This window comes from Sus scrofa, chromosome 6 (assembly GCF_054392235.1).
Source record: "Sus scrofa isolate SSC_HxYL_T2T_F1_AM1 chromosome 6, Sscrofa_HxYL_maternal_Yorkshire_Landrace_v2.0, whole genome shotgun sequence".
NCBI classification, from domain to species: domain Eukaryota; kingdom Metazoa; phylum Chordata; class Mammalia; order Artiodactyla; family Suidae; genus Sus; species Sus scrofa.
The window spans coordinates 59,824,354-59,841,469 of NC_139388.1; the positions used below are offsets into that span (position 1 = coordinate 59,824,354).

Below are 17,116 nucleotides of genomic sequence, written 5' to 3' on the forward strand. Positions count from 1 at the left end.
CTACACAGCTCACAACGCCAGATCCTTAACCCACTGAGCGAGGCCAGGAATCAAACTTGTAACCTCATGGTTCCTAGTTGGATTTGTTAACCACTGCACCACCCTGGGAGCTCCGAGGTATTTTTTGTAATAGTCGTTGGTTAGTATCTATTGAAATTGACAGTACTAACAGCCTGTGCCTACTCTGCCCCTCTTGGGCCTTGTTTTCTAGTATATCTGCTTTCCGTCTATGTAGACTTTAGTCTCTACCTCATCCCTTGACTGATAGGGAAGGAATGAGAGGAATGGCAACTCCCAGTCTAGGGGAGAGAACAAAGTAGCTGTAAAACTTATGGGGCACACCCAGCTCTAAGACCCCTACTGGATCCGGCCTGATATAGGTGACTGGACAGGGCCAATGGGAAACAAGAAATGATGCCTGGACCCCAAGGAGGTACCCCCATCCTTAAGAAATAAAAACCTCCATAGAATAATAGGAAGGAGGGGACTCGTCCCCGCCCTCCCAGTGTCTGTGCTGGGAGCTATTTGCTTTCTTGTAATGAAGACTTTTGCTTGCTTGCTGCCTCTGTGTTCCAAAGTTCATTCTTTAGCTCTAGGAAGCTGACATCTTTCTGGTATCAGTTTTATAGTTTGGGGAAAGGAAAATAGGGCCCCAGATAAGGATCAGGGAAGAGGCAAGCTTGCATCGTTTCTCAGAGCTGCTGTTTAGTGGCCCCAGGACTGGCTCTGGTGGTCCTCCTTGTTCCCCCCAGAATGAAGAAGGCTTCGTCCAGCAGTTAAGAGCTTCCGTTTGTTGGGGGTTTTCGTTCTGCAGAAGGGCTCCAAGGTAGTGTTGTGTACATGCCTTGAGGGGGAGCCAGGACCCTGCCCCAAGGTGGCACTCTTGTCTCTGGATGGCTCCTCCCGGGTCTCTGCGTCCCCTCCCTTCCCTGATGAGCAGGTGCCCTTTGGAACTCAGGGAGGGTCCTGCAGGCTGAAGCTCATTCCCTAATAACAAGAAGTGGAGACAGAGAAAGCCCTGTGTGCCCAGGAGTCACATGGGGCCCTGCTGTGTTACACTATTAGGTGGAGCTTTGTGCTGAGTGGTTGCAGAAAAATGTCCCTCCCTTTTATCCAGACTGTCCATGGCCAATGATGGCTGGTCTGGTGAGTCAGGGCCGAGATAAACAGATAGACAGAAGCGATTTTATTCAGAGCCCAGTTCCAGTTTCTGGCAGGAACCTGAGCATTGAGGGCGAAGAGACCCTCGTGAGGCCTCTCCCCACCAGAGGTGACCACAGGCTTGGAATGCATCCCAGAAACTCACTCTCCTGCCTTCAAGCCAACCCCGGAGCTGGACCTGGCCCATTGCACCCTGGATTCTCTATAACTCGGGATGTCGTGAGGCTTCCTACATGGCCAGCCCTTGAACATCCCAAATCGGAGAAGTCTGACAGGTGTTGAGGAATGGACTTCCTCCGGAAAGACAGGTTAATACTGGGTGTAAGCTCCTTAGCCAGATCCATGATCACCTGGGGGCAGGCAGCAGCCGGAGGAGCTGTCTCAAAGAGCCCTGCCTTGTCCTTAGCAGAAGAGAAAAACGTTACAGCCCCTCCCAGGGCAAAGTTCTGCCCCATGCAGCCAGCCTGGACATGAATAAACCTCTGCTCCTACCTATTTATTAGGCCTGGAGAGCACAAGGATATTAACCTGGGATCTTTTTATTTTTGGTCTTTTTAGGGCCGCACCCACGGCATATGGAGATTCCCAGGCTAGGGGGTCAAATCGTAGCTGCAGCCGCTGGCCTGCGCAAGGGGCCACAGCAACGTGGCATCTGAGCTGCTTCTGCAACCTACACCATAGCTCATGGCAACACCGGATCCTTGACCCACTAAGCGAGGCCAGGAATCAAACCCACGTCCTTGTGGATAGTAGTCAGATTCGTTTCTGCTGAGTCACGAGGGGAACTCCCTATTTTTCTTTAATCATGGTTGTGATTTCACAGGTATATGCATGTGTCCAAACTCATCAAATTATATACATTAACTATGTCCTGTTTTTCATATATAAACTTATTTCAATAAATCTGTTTAAAATAAAAGAAAGTGAGATGATATTTGTGAACCTCGTCATTATCACTGGAATATGGAAAGGGGTCATTACTACTGACCTCAGCAGGTGATCAAAAGTCTCAAAAGATCTTTTGTAGGTAAATCTTTTAGAACAGTAATCAATTGACACTATATGCTCACACTATCATGCCTGGACCATGACCAGACTGCATCCAACTAAACACTGAAGTCTCAAATAACCTTTCCAATAGCTGTTGGGTTTAAGAGGATCAGAAATTGAAGAATCAGGAGTTTCCTTCATGGCTCAGCAGTTAACAAACCTCACTAGGATCCACCAGGATGCGGGTTTGATCCCTGGGCTGGCTCAGTGGGTTAAGGTCAGCAGCTGTAGCTCTGATTAGACCCCTAGACTGGGAACTTCAATATAAACAAAACAAATTTCTGTCTGAGCTCCGGTTTCACAGTAAGCTCCATTTTAGCTTGCTTGTCTTTGGATGGGAGGGTATTGGAAAGTAGCATTCCAGGAACCTCTGCGGAGAGGAGGGCTTTTCATGGTTGCTACACAGGAAGTGGTGTAACAGAATTTATTGCACACTGTTACAGACCTATTTCCTGCATTCCTGGGGAAGCAAAATTAGATGGCCTAACCACAGAGTAGACAGGGCACTGCGTGATAACAGGTGTTTGGGGACTGGCGTGCTGGGTGCTGAGAGCATGTGAGAAGCAAGAAAAACCTCTTCATCTATGAACCTTGGCGGAAGGAGGTGCTGCTCACAGCAAAAGCCTCTGCAAGGAAAAGATTGATGTGAGATACAAGACCCAGAGCAGTTTTGCACTCCGAATTCGGCGGAGAGTTTGGAACAGGCTTCTTCCATGTATTTTCAAGCGTCCTTTCATGGACACCTGTGTTGAGCTGCTGTTAGGAAGGACGGGCTTCGCACAGGAAATTTGCAGAACCAGAAGTTCAGGGTGTGGCCACCAGTAATGACTTCCTTTTTTTTTTTTTCCTTTAAAACTAAGCAGTTGTTAGGAACAGGTGCCTGGAGATCCAGGTGAAAACTTCGAAGAGTTAGGGACCAAAATCTGCCTAGCCTACTTTTCCCCTGTTCCAGAGCCTATCATGAAATTCAGGAATTGCCAAAGGGCCACCCCACTAGAGTGAGAGGTGAGGTCAGGTTTGTCCTGCCCCTAATGCAGTGAATGTGTCTTTTGTTAATTACATGAAGGCTTGGAAATCTTCTTCCCTCAACTCGCTTGAGGCTGTTCCACACTCTTCTGCCTTTAAATCCTACTCGGGCCACCCCAGAACTAATCCCCTGCAGAAATAGCAGGCCAGGAAATTCCCATCGTGGCTCAGCAGTAATGAACCTGACTAGTATCCATGAGGACGCAGGTTCGATCCCTGGCCTCACTCAGTGAATGGAAGATCTGGGGTTGCCATGAGCTGTGGTGTAGGTCACGCCTGGCTCGGATCCGGCATTGCTGTGGTGTAGGCCAGTAGCTACACCAGCAGCTTTGATTTGACCCCTAGCCTGGGAACTTCCACATTCGGCCCTAAAAAGACCAAAAAAAAAAAAAAAAAAAAAAAGCCCAAAAAAACAGGATACGCCAGCCTGATGAAAATTAGTAGTAGTGACTCTCTTCCCGGGGCGTGCCTTGGTCCCTGGTACAGAAAACAGTTTCCAAAGGACAGAATATGGGGAGGCAGCCAGGAGATGGGAGAGCAGGTCTTACCGTCCAGGTGTCTTGGGCCTGTCCTTTGCCCTCTCTGGACTGCAGTGTCTCCCTGAGAAATGGATAAGTGAGAATGTCCCAAGACAGCCTCGCTCTCATGGAGAGCAGTTTGAAGCTCATCTTCTTCACACACCTGATATTACACCCACGCCCGTGCATCCTGCCAGGACTTTCTCCCTGGCCCCACAGCTCTTGATTCCTTGTAAGCAAAAACCTAGATGTCAGTTCCAGAAAAGGGCTTGGCCCTTCCCACTCCAGAGCTGCAGCTGCCTTTGCCAATGGGGCATGAGTAAGTAGGATGGGGCAGGGGCTGAAGTCAAGCCTCTCATCCCGAGAGTCTCAGGCTTAGCATCTGGGTTTCAGACTGGAAGTGAATAGATCCTTAAGGATCCAGGAGGGCTTGTGCACCCGTGTGCCCTGCACCATCTCCTACCCTGGGAATGGCTGGAACAAATCCACACCTGCCTGTGGCTACTGGTTCCTTAATGGTTTCTAGTAAAGATGTCCTAGTGGGGAGCTGCCATCGTGGCGCAGTGGTTAACGAGTCTGACTAGGAAGCATGACGTCACAGGTTCGATCCCTGGCCTCGCTCAGTGGGTTAAGGATCCGGCGTTGCCGTGAGCTGTAGTGTAGGTTGCAGACACGGCTCGAATCCCGCGTTGCTGTGGCTGTTAGCCTGGGAACCTCCATATGCCTCGGGAGCGGCCCTAAAAAAGGCAAAAAAACCAAAAAAAAAAAAAAAAAAAAGGTATCCTAGTGGTCATGACCCGTCTAGACTAAACACCGCAGATGACTCCAACTTCCTGGGGAAATAGAGCTGTGCCTCCAGCACCATGGACAGCAGGATGCGGGAGGATGGAACCTACTTCTTCCCAGTGGAAAGAGAAAATGCAGGAGATAATTACTGCCAGGTATGGCCTCGCCTATGAGGAGGTCAAGGCCAGCATGTAGGGACCCTCTGGACCCTGAATGCTGTAGATTGAGTTGTGTCCCCTCCAATTTGTATGTTGAAGCCCCAACCCTCAAGGTTGATTTATTCAGAGAGAGTGCTTTTCTGAGAGAGCTGAGATTAAGCAGATCCATGAGGGTGGAGTCCTAAGACTGATGGCCTTGTAAGAGGAAGAGAGGAGTTCCCACTGTGGCACCATGGGTTAAGGATCCAGCCTTGCTGCAGCTGCGGTGTAGGTCACAGTTGTCACTCGGATTCCATCCCTGGCCTGGGAACTTCCATATGCCACGGGTGCAGCTGGAAAACAAAGAGAAAATAAAAAAGAAGAAGAGAGCGTGATCTCCCCCTCACCCCCGCCCTTTCAGGCTATGAGGAAAGCATTTGTGAAGACACAGCAGGAAGGTGGCTATCTGCAAGCCAAGAAGTGAGCTCTCACCAGGAACCAATCTGTGGACAGTGTCATCTGGGACTTCCCAGCCTCCAGAACTGTGAGAAATATGTCTTTGTGTAAGTCACCCAGTCGACAGTCTTTTGTTATAGGAGCTGAGCTAAGACAAGTTCCCTGTCAGCCACGGAATTATTCAAGCAAGCCCACTGAATCCTCCTGCGGGAACCAAGGGTCAATCATGGGTACTGGGTGTGGCCTCCAGCAGGGGGGACAGGATGACAAGAGTTTCAGAGCAGGAGGAAGGGAGGTGAGAAATAAAGCAAGACCAATAGAGGCCAGCAGAGGGCGCTGTGAAGTACCAGCTGTCACATGAGCAGGGAGATTGACTTGGGAGTGAGAAGGGGGCCCCCCCCATCTACCTCCTTGGCAATTTTGCCACCTCATTGACCCTGGGCCCACCTCGGGGTCCTAGAACTGGAAATCTTCCTTTCCGTCCCCAAAGAGTCCTGGCCACCTCCAGTTGATCACTTGTGTGCAAAGCAACCTGTGGACAGACTGCAGCCCTGCTGCCCCAGTGTGTTTCCACCTTTAGGGCCATCTGAGGATGTTTGTAGATACCCCTTCCCCCAAGGAAGAGGACTGTCAGGGCATGAACGGGGTCAGCTCTGTCTCCTCTTGGCCTCCCGCCTCAAAGCAGACCAGATGCTCACTCTGTGTTTGTTGAGTGAATGAATGAGTGAACAGCTACTTCCTACACTTAGCTAAAATCCTTACTCATGTTTTATGCCCTAGACACCCACACAGAACCGCCAACACTCTGTGAATGAACCAAACTAGGCTCAGCTTGCCTGCCACGCAGCAAAGCCAATCTACTGATACTAGGTTGTGGTGAAGGAAAGCACAGCGTTGACTGCAGGCCGTCAAGAAAGGAGAATGGGCTGCTCATGCTCAAAAGCCCAGAACTCCCCTCCTCAGTGGCTTTCAGGGAAGGGTTTTAAAAGACAAAGTGAGGGAGAGGGTTGCCAGGTGTCTGATCAGCTTGTGAGCATCCTTCTGATTGGTTGGTGGGGCGGTACCAGGGTGGTATTTCAAGAGTCAACATCATTAACCTGCTTCCAACTGCTGTGGGATCTGTAAGTACTTGTGGTCAACACGCAGTTAACTTCTTTCACCTGGAGGGGGTTTTAGCATCTGCAAAACAACTCAAAGTCATGGCTCAGAATGTTTGTTAGCTACAGCCCTTGAGGAGGAACTAAGGGTCCTTGACTTTGTTTTATGGCTAAACTATCATGATCTTGTCTTGCTCAACTGCTTTTCTTTGTTTCTGCATTTTCTCCCTGCTCTGATTAAAACTGCCTTTTGGAGAAAGACCAGTACCATATGATGTCACTTACATGTGGCATCTAAAATATGGTACAGCAGTAATGAACCCGACTAGTATCCATAAGGATGCAAGTTCGATCCCTGGCTCGGTGCCGTGGGTTAAGGATCTGGCATTGCTGTGGGCTGTGGTGTAGGTCACAGACACACGCCAGATCTGGCATTTCTGTGGCTGTGGTGTAGGCCGGCAGCTGTAGCTCTGATTTTACCCCTAGCCTGGGAACGAACTTCCGTATGTGCTCGTGTGGCCCATAAAGCAATAAAATAAATAAGATAAAATAAAATAAGCCGCAGATGAACCTATCTACAGAACAGAAACAGATTTACAGACATAGAGAGCAGACCTGTGGTTGTCAAGGGGGATGTGGGACAGAGTTGTATGGAGAGGCATTTGGGGATTAGTAGATGCAAACTCTTACATTTAGAATGGATGGGCGATGGGGTCCTGCTGTATAAGACGGGGAACCAGCTCCAGTCTCTTGGGATAGAACACGATGGGGGATAAGATAAGAAAAGAGGAGTTCCCGTGGTAGCTCAGTGGTTAAGGAGCCCAACCAGTATCCATGAGGACACGAGTTCGATCCCTGGCCTCACTCAGTGGGTTAAGATCCAGCATTGCCACCAGCTGTGGTGTAGGTCGCAGACGCGGCTCAGATCTGGCGTTGCTGTGGCTGTGGTGGAGGCCAGTGGCTACAGCTCCGATTCAGTCCCTAGCCTGGGAACTTTGGCCCTAAAAAGACCAAAAAAAAAAAAAAAAAAGAGAGAGAGAGAGAAAGAATACAGATATATATATGACAGGGTCATACTGCTGTACAGCAGAAATTGGCACAACATTGAACATCAACTACTCTTTGCTAAAAAAATATTTTTTAATTTCCTCTTTGGAACTTGGTGAAGGTCTAGGAGGCTAAAGATTTTTTTTTTTTTTTTAACAAACAAGAGGCAGGGGACATTGTGGGGGAGGGAGTCTGTCCCTGGGAAGGTCCCCCAGGCTCTCACTCAATTTCAGTGCTACATCTGGAAGGGTCGGCCAACTGTCTCTGGCGTCCAGCCTAGGGTTTCTTAACCCCAGCACTGCTGTTCTTGAGGCTGCAGGATTTTTTTTATTGGGAGAGGGGTTTAGAAACTTTCATGGCCTCTAACCACCGAGACACACAAAACTCCCAAGCTGTGACAATCCAACGTGTCTGGGGAGTTCCTGTTGTGGCTCAACAGTATGAAACCCACTAGGATCCATGAGGACACAGGTTCTATCCGTGTCCTCGCTCAGTGGGTTTAGGATCCTGAGTTGCCGTGAGCTGTGGTGTAGGCCCCAGACCCGGCTCAGATCCTGTGGCTGTGGTGTAGGCTGGCAGCTACAGGTCTGATTTGACCCCTAGTCCGGGAACTCAATATGCTGAGTAAGTGGCCCTGAAAAGGAAAAAGGAAAAGGGAAAAAAAAAAGTGTCCGGACATTGCCACATGTCCCCCAGGGGTGGGGCAGGGTAAGAACCATCCATCTGGACCAGAGTGTGACCGTCTCCTGATGAGGCAGCAGGACTCAGATATCCAGCCCCCTGTCTCTTAAGGCTGAGAGGGCTGCAGAGCCCCGGGCTCATCCCTCACAGGGAGGCAGGGTGGGCCTCCATCACGGCCCAGAGCCTGGCAGGCAGGACCCACATCTGTGGTCCAGGCGCTGGAGAGGGGGCGGCAGAGATGGGGGACAGGACGGGGGTCTCCCCCTGGTCGGCTCCTCTCTGGGCAGGTCCCCGGGTCTCTGGGCCGAGGGGCGACCACGGGCTCTGGGCAGAGTGGGGACGAGCTTCCGCTCTGAGGTTCCTCTTCTGAGACCGGTGAGTCCCGGGCTCCTCCCCAGCTTCCACGGGTCCCCCGCAGCCCCGCCTCCCACTGGGTTTCCCCTTCCCTCTTCAAACCCAGGACGCCCAGACACCCCCGGGTCTGAGAGATGCGGCCGCTGCTGCTGCTGCTGCCACTGCTGTGGGCAGGTGAGTGGGCTGCGCGGGGCGGGGCTGCGGCTGATCCGCGTCCCCCCGCAGGGTCCCTGGCTCAGGACTGGAGCTACCGGCTGGACGTGCAGGAGACCGTGACGGTGCAGGAGGGCCTGTGTGTCTGCGTGCCCTGCTCCTTCTCCTATCCCGAGAACGACTGGTTTGCGCCTGTTCACGGCTACTGGTTCCGCGAAGGGGCCAATACGGACCAGGACCCTCCAGTGACCACAAACAACCAAGTTCGTGAAGTGCAGGAGGAGACCCGGGGCCGATTCCACCTCCTTGGGGATCTTCTGAACAGGAACTGCTCCCTGGGCATCAGAGACGCCAGGAGGAGTGACAATGGCTCTTACTTTTTTCGGGTGGAAAGAGGAAATACAAAATGGAATTACAAGTCTAAGCAGCTCTCCGTGCACGTGACAGGTAAGGAGCCGGGTCCAGGAGAGGCCACAGGGAGGGACACAGGGGTCCCAGGACCGGGCTGGGCTGGGAGCCCCTCCTGAGGGGGTTTCAGTCCCAAGCTTGAGGCTTCTCGGGCCCGCCTGGATCCCCCCTCCTGAACCCTGTCTCCCCCTCTCCTCACCAGCCCTGACCCAGGCGCCCTACATCCTCATGCCCGAGACCCTGGAGTCCGGCCGCCCCAGGCGCCTGACCTGCTCTGTGCCCTGGGCCTGTGAGCGGGGCACGCCCCCCGTCTTCTCCTGGGCCTCAGCTGCCCTCCCCGCCCTGGGCCCCAGGACCCCCCTCTCCTCCGTGGTCACCCTGACCCCACGGCCCCAGGACCACGGCACCAGCCTCACCTGTCAGGTGATGTTCCCCGCAAGTGGCGTGACCGTGGGAAGGACCATCCAGCTCAATGTCACCTGTGAGCGCTGGGCCGGGTCTGGGGGGGGGGGGCGCAGGGGGGAGCAGGTGGGCTGGGCTGGGGATGCTGGGTGCTTTTGCCCTGGAGCCCTAGCTGAGAAGGGGGCCAGAAGGACACCAGCCCTGTCCCTCCTGTCTTTCCGTGGCTCCTGGGGGTGGGGGGATGCCCACCTGGACCTCTCTCCTCCCCTCCTCCACCCTCCACCCCTCCCCTTCCCTTGCAGGTGCTCCGCTAAACTCAACGATGGGTGTCTGCCCAGGGGGAGGCCCAGGTAGGAAGGAGGCCCATCCATGGGGCTTGGACTTAGGCGGAGTCTCTTCCAGGCTGGGTCAGAGCTGGCCTTTCGGAGCTCAAATGCTGGGGTTCCCGTGGGGTCCTGTGATGAGACATGAGAAGCCCCCATTAGGTCTCTTCCGCCAACATTCTCCAGCTCTGGTCTTGCTGGAGTCACCCACACCTTCCTCCCTGCCCCTTCTAAACATGCTCTTTATCTTTCTCCAGTCACGGAAGGACTTGGAGGCCTTTATTTTTTTTTATGGTGGCACCCACGGCATATGTGGGTTCCCACGCTAGGGGTGGAATCCGAGCCACATCTGCAGCCTACACCACAGGTCACAGCAACCCCAGATCCTTAACCGACTGAGCAGGGCCTGGGGTCAAACCCAAAACCCCATGGTTCTAGTCTGATTTGTTTCCACTCTGCCATGACGGGAACTCCCCTGCCTTTTTTTTTTTTTTTTTTTTTGGCACACTTTACTTTTTTTTTTTTTTTTTTGTCTTTTTGTCTTTTTGCCTTTTCTAGGGCCGCACCTGCGGCATATGGAGGTTCCCAGGCTAGGGGTCTAATCGGAGCTGTAGCCACTGGCTTATGCCAGAGCCACAGCAACGCCAGATCCGAGCCTCCTCTGAGACCTACACCACAGCCCAGGGCAACGCTGGATCCTTAACCCATGGAGCAAGGCCAGGGATCGAACCCGCAATCATGGCTCCTAGCCGGATTCGTCATCCACTGCGCCACGATGGGAACTCCCGACGTTACTTTTGGAACAAATTTAGATTCCCAGCAGAAGCGACCAGAAGGTAAAGAGATTCTCTTATCTTAGCTGGACTCGCCCACCCGCGCACTGCCGCCAAGGTCAGCATCCCCACCGGCGTGTGTGCGTCACCCCCGAATAACCCACGCGGACGGGTCGTTCTCAGCCTCAGTCCCTCCTCACGTTACAGTTCGCTCCTGGTGTTGCACGTGTCATGGATTTGCACAGGTGTAGAAGGACACACGTCTACCATCGCAGTATCACACAGAGGTGTTTCGTGGCCCCAGCATTGCTTTGCACCATTTTTTAATGGTGTTTTTGTTTGTTCTGGTTTCTTTTTTGTCATTTTTGGCCACCCTGCGGCATATGGAGCTCCCGAGTCAGGATTCAGATCCAAGCCATGGTTGTGACCTACACCAGGTCCGGCACTGCAGCACCAGATCCTTTACCCCACTGCGCAGGACCGGGGGTGGACCAGCATCCCAGCACTTGAGAAATGCTGCCGATCCCGTGGTGCCACGGGGGGATCTTTTCTCTGGGCCATCTTTGGACTGTCGGCCACCCGCCCAGCCCTCACCCTCACCCCTCTCGGGAGCCCAGCGCTGCCCTCGCTGCTTTATTCTCACTGGTCATGACATCTGTCCCCCAAGTGGACAGTGAGCTCCCTGAGGACTGTCTCGCAGTGTCCGCCGCACTGTCGACAGGTGGTCCCCAAACAAACATCCCTCCCCATGAGGGCTGGGGGCTCAGGAGGGGGGGCCCAGCAGAGCCAGGAGAGCTGCCTGGGTCTGACCTCAAGGTCTGAGAAGGTTCCGGCTCCCACCTCCTCTGGAGGCACCAACACCCACCGGGGACCCTGAGCGACCAGAGCAGATTCAGAGCCCCTCCTCCTCCTCCTCGGAAGGAAGGAAGGAAGGAAAGACAAGCATCCCACAGCCCGCTCTGTCTGTCTGTCTGTCTCCCTGGAATGCCCATAGGAGCCAGAGCCTCGGGGTCCAGCTGTGACCGCATCTGGGGTCTGATGCAGAGGGACTGAGGGTGGGGAGGAAGCTGGCTCCAGGGAGATCTGGAGTTTCCTGGGCAGGAGGGTGGGGTTGGAGACGAGGTGTGGCATAGACTGCATTCTCCTGGAAGAGCCCGAGGTGCTGCGAGGTGTGGGGGCAGCCAGGGGCCGAACCCTGGATGGGAGGGAGGGGCACCCCCTCTCTACCTGCTGGAGAGGTAGGCACTGGTGCCTGCTCTTCCGGCTGAAGTTCTGCCACGCCTCTCTTGTCTGCAGGGGAACCAGGGACCAGGGCAGCAGTGGTGAAGGGGGCCGTTGCGGGTGCCGGCGTCACCATGGGGCTTGTTCTCTGCTTCTGCCTCGTCTTCTTCATGTGAGCTGGACTGGATGCGGGCCAGTGGCAGAGAAGGGGGCCCTGAAGTCGGAGCAGGGGAGAGGGTTGTGAGCACCTGGAGCAAGGGTTGGGGAGCGAACAGGGGCCATGAGAGTCCAGCTTGTTGCCACCAAGCCGGTTGTGTGTGTGGATTCCCAGCGCTGGTCCCAGACATCCCGGAGTCAGGGGCCGGTTGGAGGGACCTTGTTACAAAGCCCCCCCCCCCCTTTAATTTTATGGTGGCACCCAGGCGCAGCACATGCATGTTCCCAGGCCAGGGGTTGAATCTGAGCCACAGCTGCGACCTAAGCCACAGCTATGGCAACACAGGATCCTGAACCCGCTGGGCTGGGCGGAGATCGGACCCGTGCCTCTGCAGTAGGATTCTTAACCCACTGGAGCACAGCAGGAACTCCCTGCAAAGTCCTGTTATACTGGTTCCTGGGCTCGCCCTACCTACCCTTGACCTGCCCAAGCCCCTCACTCGAGCCTCAAAAGAGTGACTCTGGGTCTCAGACCCTGGTGTCTCCCATCAGAGCGAAGACCTGCAGGAAGAAGGCAGCCAGGACCACAGAGGGTGTGGACGACCAGCACCCCGCCCTTGGGCCAGCTCCCCTGGTGAGTGACGGGGACACCCTGGTGTGCAGCCGTCTGGCCACATCATCCGGGGTGGCCCATAGCCAGGCTCCACTCCCTGGCTTTCATTAACTTGTTGAGCACGGACTCGTGTGGTCCCCACTGAGGTTATTTTTATTTATTTATTCACTTATTGCTTTTTAGGGCCACACCCGAGGCATATGGAGGTTCCCAGGCTGGGGGTTGAATCGGAGCTCCAGCTGCCGGCCTACACCACAGCCACAGCAGTGCTAGATCCGAGCTGAGTCTGTGACCTACTTCCCGGCTCTCAGCAACGCCGGATCCTTAACCCACTGAGCAAGGCCAGGGATGGAACCCACAACCTCATGATTCCTAGTCGGATTCGTTAACCACTGAGCCGCGATGGGAACTCCCACCGCTGAGGTTTGTGAGCCCAGCAGTCACCCATGCGATCACCTGTTCCTTCATCACAGAGCTCGCACGTGACTGTCCTGGGTGCTCGGGCAGGATCTGGGTATTTTCACAAAGACCCCTGTTACCCGTGAAACTTGTCCCTGCTGTGGGTCGTTTATAGGGAGGGGAGGGGTGACAGCAGCGAGCAGGAGAGTAGAGACCACACGCAGGGAACAAGAGCTCTGGAGGGAAGTGCGATGGAGAGTGAGGAGGACAGTCCTGGGGGAGCCGGGGGTCGGGGGAGCCTTGGAGGAAACGCCTGCAGGAAGTCAAGGATGCCACTGTTGAAAGAGGATCACCAAGGCTCTGAATGGAGGGAGCCAAGCGCTGGGCTCGGGGGCTGGGACAAGCCCGGGGCCTCTGGGCGAGGTATCCCTTCATCCGATGAAGCCCCATAAACAGCCCAGGTGGGTGGGGTTCTGGGAGCGTTTAGCTGGTGAACGCACGGAGGTACTGGGGAGGGGGGGACATCCTGCACCTCTTCCCATATAAGCTGCTCTGTGTGTCTCTTCATCTGGCCTTTCAGGCTTTCCTGAGCTCTATCCTATTCTAAAGCTCAAAAACAAAACAAAACAAAACAAAACAAAAAAAACCCAACAGCAACCCAGTGTATCTCGTAAGGAGATGGTTTTCCTGAGTGTTGTGAGTCCCTCTGGCAAATCACGTGAACTTGAGGAGAAGGTCACGGGCAGCTCTGATGGACAGGCCTCTGGTCCGAAGTGTGGGTGACAGCCTGGACTGGTGATTGGCATCTGAAGTGGAGGGGGCACGGGCAGGCTTGGGGGACTGAGCCCTTCCCCCGTGGGGTCCGACACACTCCCCGGGCAGACGGTGGTGGAGCGGCGTCAGATGGTAGTACACCCAGCTGGCGTGTGAGGACGCCTGGCTGCTCGGGAAGAAGTAGCCACCCGTCTGGTGTCAGAGGTCTTGTGAGGGGGATGGTAACGGAGGCACAGCCAGGAGAAGGGAGTTCTTCCTAAGGGCCCTCGGGGTGTCCAGGGCCGGGCTCGCGGGAGACCTCGGAGGGCCCAGGTAACGCGTTCGTGACCAGTAGATGTGGCACCTCGGGAAGTACCTGCCCACCCCCGCGGAGACTCAGTTTCTCTCCCGGTGACATCGCAGTATTTTCTGCGTGGGTCTGGGTGAGGGCGCAGTCGGATTGGAAAACAGTCCGTGGCATGCTCTGTGTTGGCCGATTGAATGCACGAAAATCTTCAAGTTTGGTAAAAAGAAGGGAAAGAGGAATTGAGGTTCTGCCCGCGAGTCCAGCTCACCTCCTGGGCTCTTTCCGCCTTCTCCTAGGGCAGCTGCCCTGACCGGACCCCTTTCTCTGCTCTCCGCACAGCGTCGCCAGCAGGAGTCCCGGGACGAGGGTCCTCCGGGCCCCGCCAGCTCTGCGGGGGGCGCGCCTACCTTGGGGCTGGATCAGGACGTGCATTATGCGTCCCTCGTCTTCCACGGGGTAAAGCTGCAGAAGGACACCAACCCGGAATACACAGAGATCGGGACCCGGTGAGGAGGTGATGCAGCTCCCGGTCTCTGCGAGAAGGGGCCCCGCAGGCTGACGCCTGGCGACCGGACGTCTCCCTGCGGGCAGTGGGTTTCCGAACTGCTGTCTCCAGCGCTCCGCCTGGGAGGACACTGTCTTGGGCTTTGCGATCAGAGACTCAAGGTCCCACCAGGGCGCTTCCATTTGGGAAGAGCGGGACACCAGGCAGCCTCCTTACCCCTCTGTGTCTTGGTGTCTTGCTTTGGGGAAGGGGGTGTGAGGAGTCCAGCCTCACGGGTTTGCTGTGAGGATTAAATGGAAGCGTGGTTGGCAATGATGCAACAGAAGTCTTGGTACGTGTGTAGCTGAAAGCGCCGTCTGTACACTGGCACCTCTTAGGTCTTGGAGACAGAGTTTTGAGTAAAGCAGAAGCAACAGCTGCATGGCTGTGCCAGGCAAAGGAGACCACAGCCGCTTAATGCCCTCAAAACTGTCCTCCCTTGACAGGGGATAGCAGGGAGCTTCAGAGGTTTCACCTGACAAAACAGGAGTTCCCCTTGTGGCTCAGCAGGTCAAGAATCAGACGAGTACCCACGAGGATGCATGTTCGCTCCCTGGCCTCGCTCAGTGGGTTAAGGATCCCGTGTTGCTGCGAGCTGTGGTGTAGGTCACAGACACGGCTCCGATCAGGTGCTGCTGTGGCTGTGGTGTAGGCGGGCAGCTGGAGCCCAGATCCGACCCCGAGCCTGGGAACCTCCATATGCCCTGCGAGCGGCCCTTAAAAAAAAAAAAAAAAAAAAAAAATCAGGACAATTGTGCTTTCAGCCTCAGGCTGGTCTTGCAGCTAGGATTTCTGGTTTTCACCCAGGCTGCCCAGGTTCCCTTCCTGAGCAGAGGAGGAAGATCTCAGTTCAGGAGTTCCCGTCGTGGCTCAGCAGTTAACGAAGCTGATGAGGATCCAGGAGGATGTGGGTTCGATCCCTGGCCTCGCTCAGGGGGTCAAGGATCTGCCATTGCATGAGCTGTGGTGTAGGTCACAGAAGTGGCTCGGATCTGGCGTTGCCGTGGCTGTGGTGCAGGCCGGCAGCTGCAGCTCCGACTGGACCCCTAGCCTGGGAAATTCCCTGTGCCATGGGTGCGGCCCCGAAAAGACAAAAAGCAAAAAAAAAAAAGCAAAACGCCAGAAATCTTGACTGTCTAACAGATCAATTTCCCCCCTCGTCTTGAGAGCGGCCCCTTTCAGCGGGCTGACCTCCGGCCGCTCTGTAGGCTGTGTCCACCACGGGCCACCAGGCCGACCCAGGGCACACCTCTTGACCAGGCATGTCGGATCCTCCCGAGAGCCTTGTGTCTCTGCGAGGGCTGCCCTGAGGAAGTACTGCTGTCTGGACAGCTTACACAACGGAAATTCGTTTTCTCGCAGTTCTGCAGCCTAGATGCCTGAGATCAAGGTGCTGGCAGGGCTGGCGGCTTCTGAGACCTGGACCCTGGCTAGTAGGCGTTCGTCTTCTGCCGGGGTCTTCACGGGGTCTTCAGGGTGCCTGTCTTCCTCTCACAAGGACACCGGTCCTGCTGGGTTAAAGCCCGCCCCCCGTGACCTGGTTTTATCTTAGCGACCTCCTTAAGGGCCCTGTGTCCAAATGCAATCGCGTATGGAGGCAGTGGGGTTTGAGACATATCCATATGAATGTTGGGGGGACCCAAGTCAGCCCCCCAAACCCCGTGAGCATAGACACTCGATTCTGCACAGAGTGGTCAAGCCCCTCCCCAAGGCAGCACAGCGAGCCTTGAGGGAGCCGTCTGGCTGCAGAGCATGTGCTCTTGACGCCCTGGTTGGAGGCCTCATGAGGAAGCCCCAGGGAAGGGCTGACCACCGGGTGGCGGGCGGGGGGGGGGGGGGGTGGAACACTGAGAATGACCAGGGAGGAGAGGGCAAAGGACAGTGACCTGCAAGACGGCCCCAGGAGAGTCCACAGGCAAAGGAATCAGATTCTCCCATACACAAGGGTTGGAAATTGGGATCCTTCCATGAGGAGGAAACTGAGGCCGGCGGGGGGTGGGGTGGGGTGGGGGGAGGAGGCCAGGCCCACTTGCCTCCAAAGCCAGCATCCCTTGTCACCCCCAGTGTCTCGCTGGGCTGTCATTGCTCCCAAGGCCCAGCCCCCGGGCCTGGCATCTGCAGTCAACACCTGAGATGCCTGGAGCAGGTCAGGAAGCCCCAGGTCCACCTCCCGGGTCATATGCTTGGGAGCCCCTGGAAGCTTTTTATTTTTCATTTTCTTTTTGCTTTTTAGGGCCTCGCCCAAGGCATATGGAGGTTCCCAGGCTAGGGGTCGAATCAGAGCTACAGCTGCTGACCTACACCGCAGCTCACAGCAACGCCGGATCCTTAACCCACTGATCGGGGCCAGGGATGGAACCCCCATCCTCATGGATCCTGGTTGGGTTCCTTACTGCTGAGCCATGAAGCAAACTCCAGGACCCCCTGGAATCCTGGTCCCAACCACTCTGGCCGATTATACCTGGGAACTCGTCTGAGGTTTGTGGTTGTTTTCCTTCTTTTTTTCCTTTCCTTTTTTTTGTCTTTTGCCACCCCTGTGGCATGCTGAAGTTCCCAGGCCAGGCCACCACAGGGGTCCACGCCTGATCCTTTAAGCACTCGGCCACCAGGGCGCTCTGGGAACTCGCCTGCCAGCTGCAGAGTATGGGGCTTCCTCCTCGCCTGCCCCCGCCTGTGCTTCCGCCACCGCGGTCAAGGGTGGGTGAAGGGAGCGGGGTTCCTCCGCCAGCGCTGGCATCAGAGACTTTCTCA

General features: G+C 55.1%; 1 protein-coding gene across 13 annotated transcripts in view; it reads left to right on the plus strand.

Moving 5' to 3' along the window:
• Positions 1–16,843, plus strand: part of LOC110261034 (myeloid cell surface antigen CD33) — a 35,316-nt gene extending 18,473 nt beyond the window's left edge. The window contains exons 2-8 of one of the 13 annotated variants that reach the window (XM_084961789.1): positions 8,539–8,913; positions 9,077–9,355; positions 9,579–9,626; positions 11,669–11,765; positions 12,302–12,383; positions 14,161–14,335; positions 15,173–15,491. In XM_084961789.1, the coding sequence (XP_084817915.1) occupies positions 8,539–8,913; positions 9,077–9,355; positions 9,579–9,626; positions 11,669–11,765; positions 12,302–12,383; positions 14,161–14,331 (1,052 nt within the window). In that variant the 3' untranslated portion in view covers positions 14,332–14,335; positions 15,173–15,491. Of the gene's footprint in view, positions 1–5,099; positions 5,242–8,437; positions 8,914–9,076; positions 9,356–9,578; positions 9,916–10,157; positions 11,094–11,668; positions 11,766–12,301; positions 12,384–14,160; positions 14,647–15,172; positions 15,492–16,621 lie in introns of those variants that run through there. The other 12 variants (XM_021094851.2, XM_084961788.1, XM_084961792.1 and 9 more) reach the window with 12 other exon arrangements.
• The last annotated feature ends 273 nt before the right edge of the window (positions 16,844–17,116 follow it).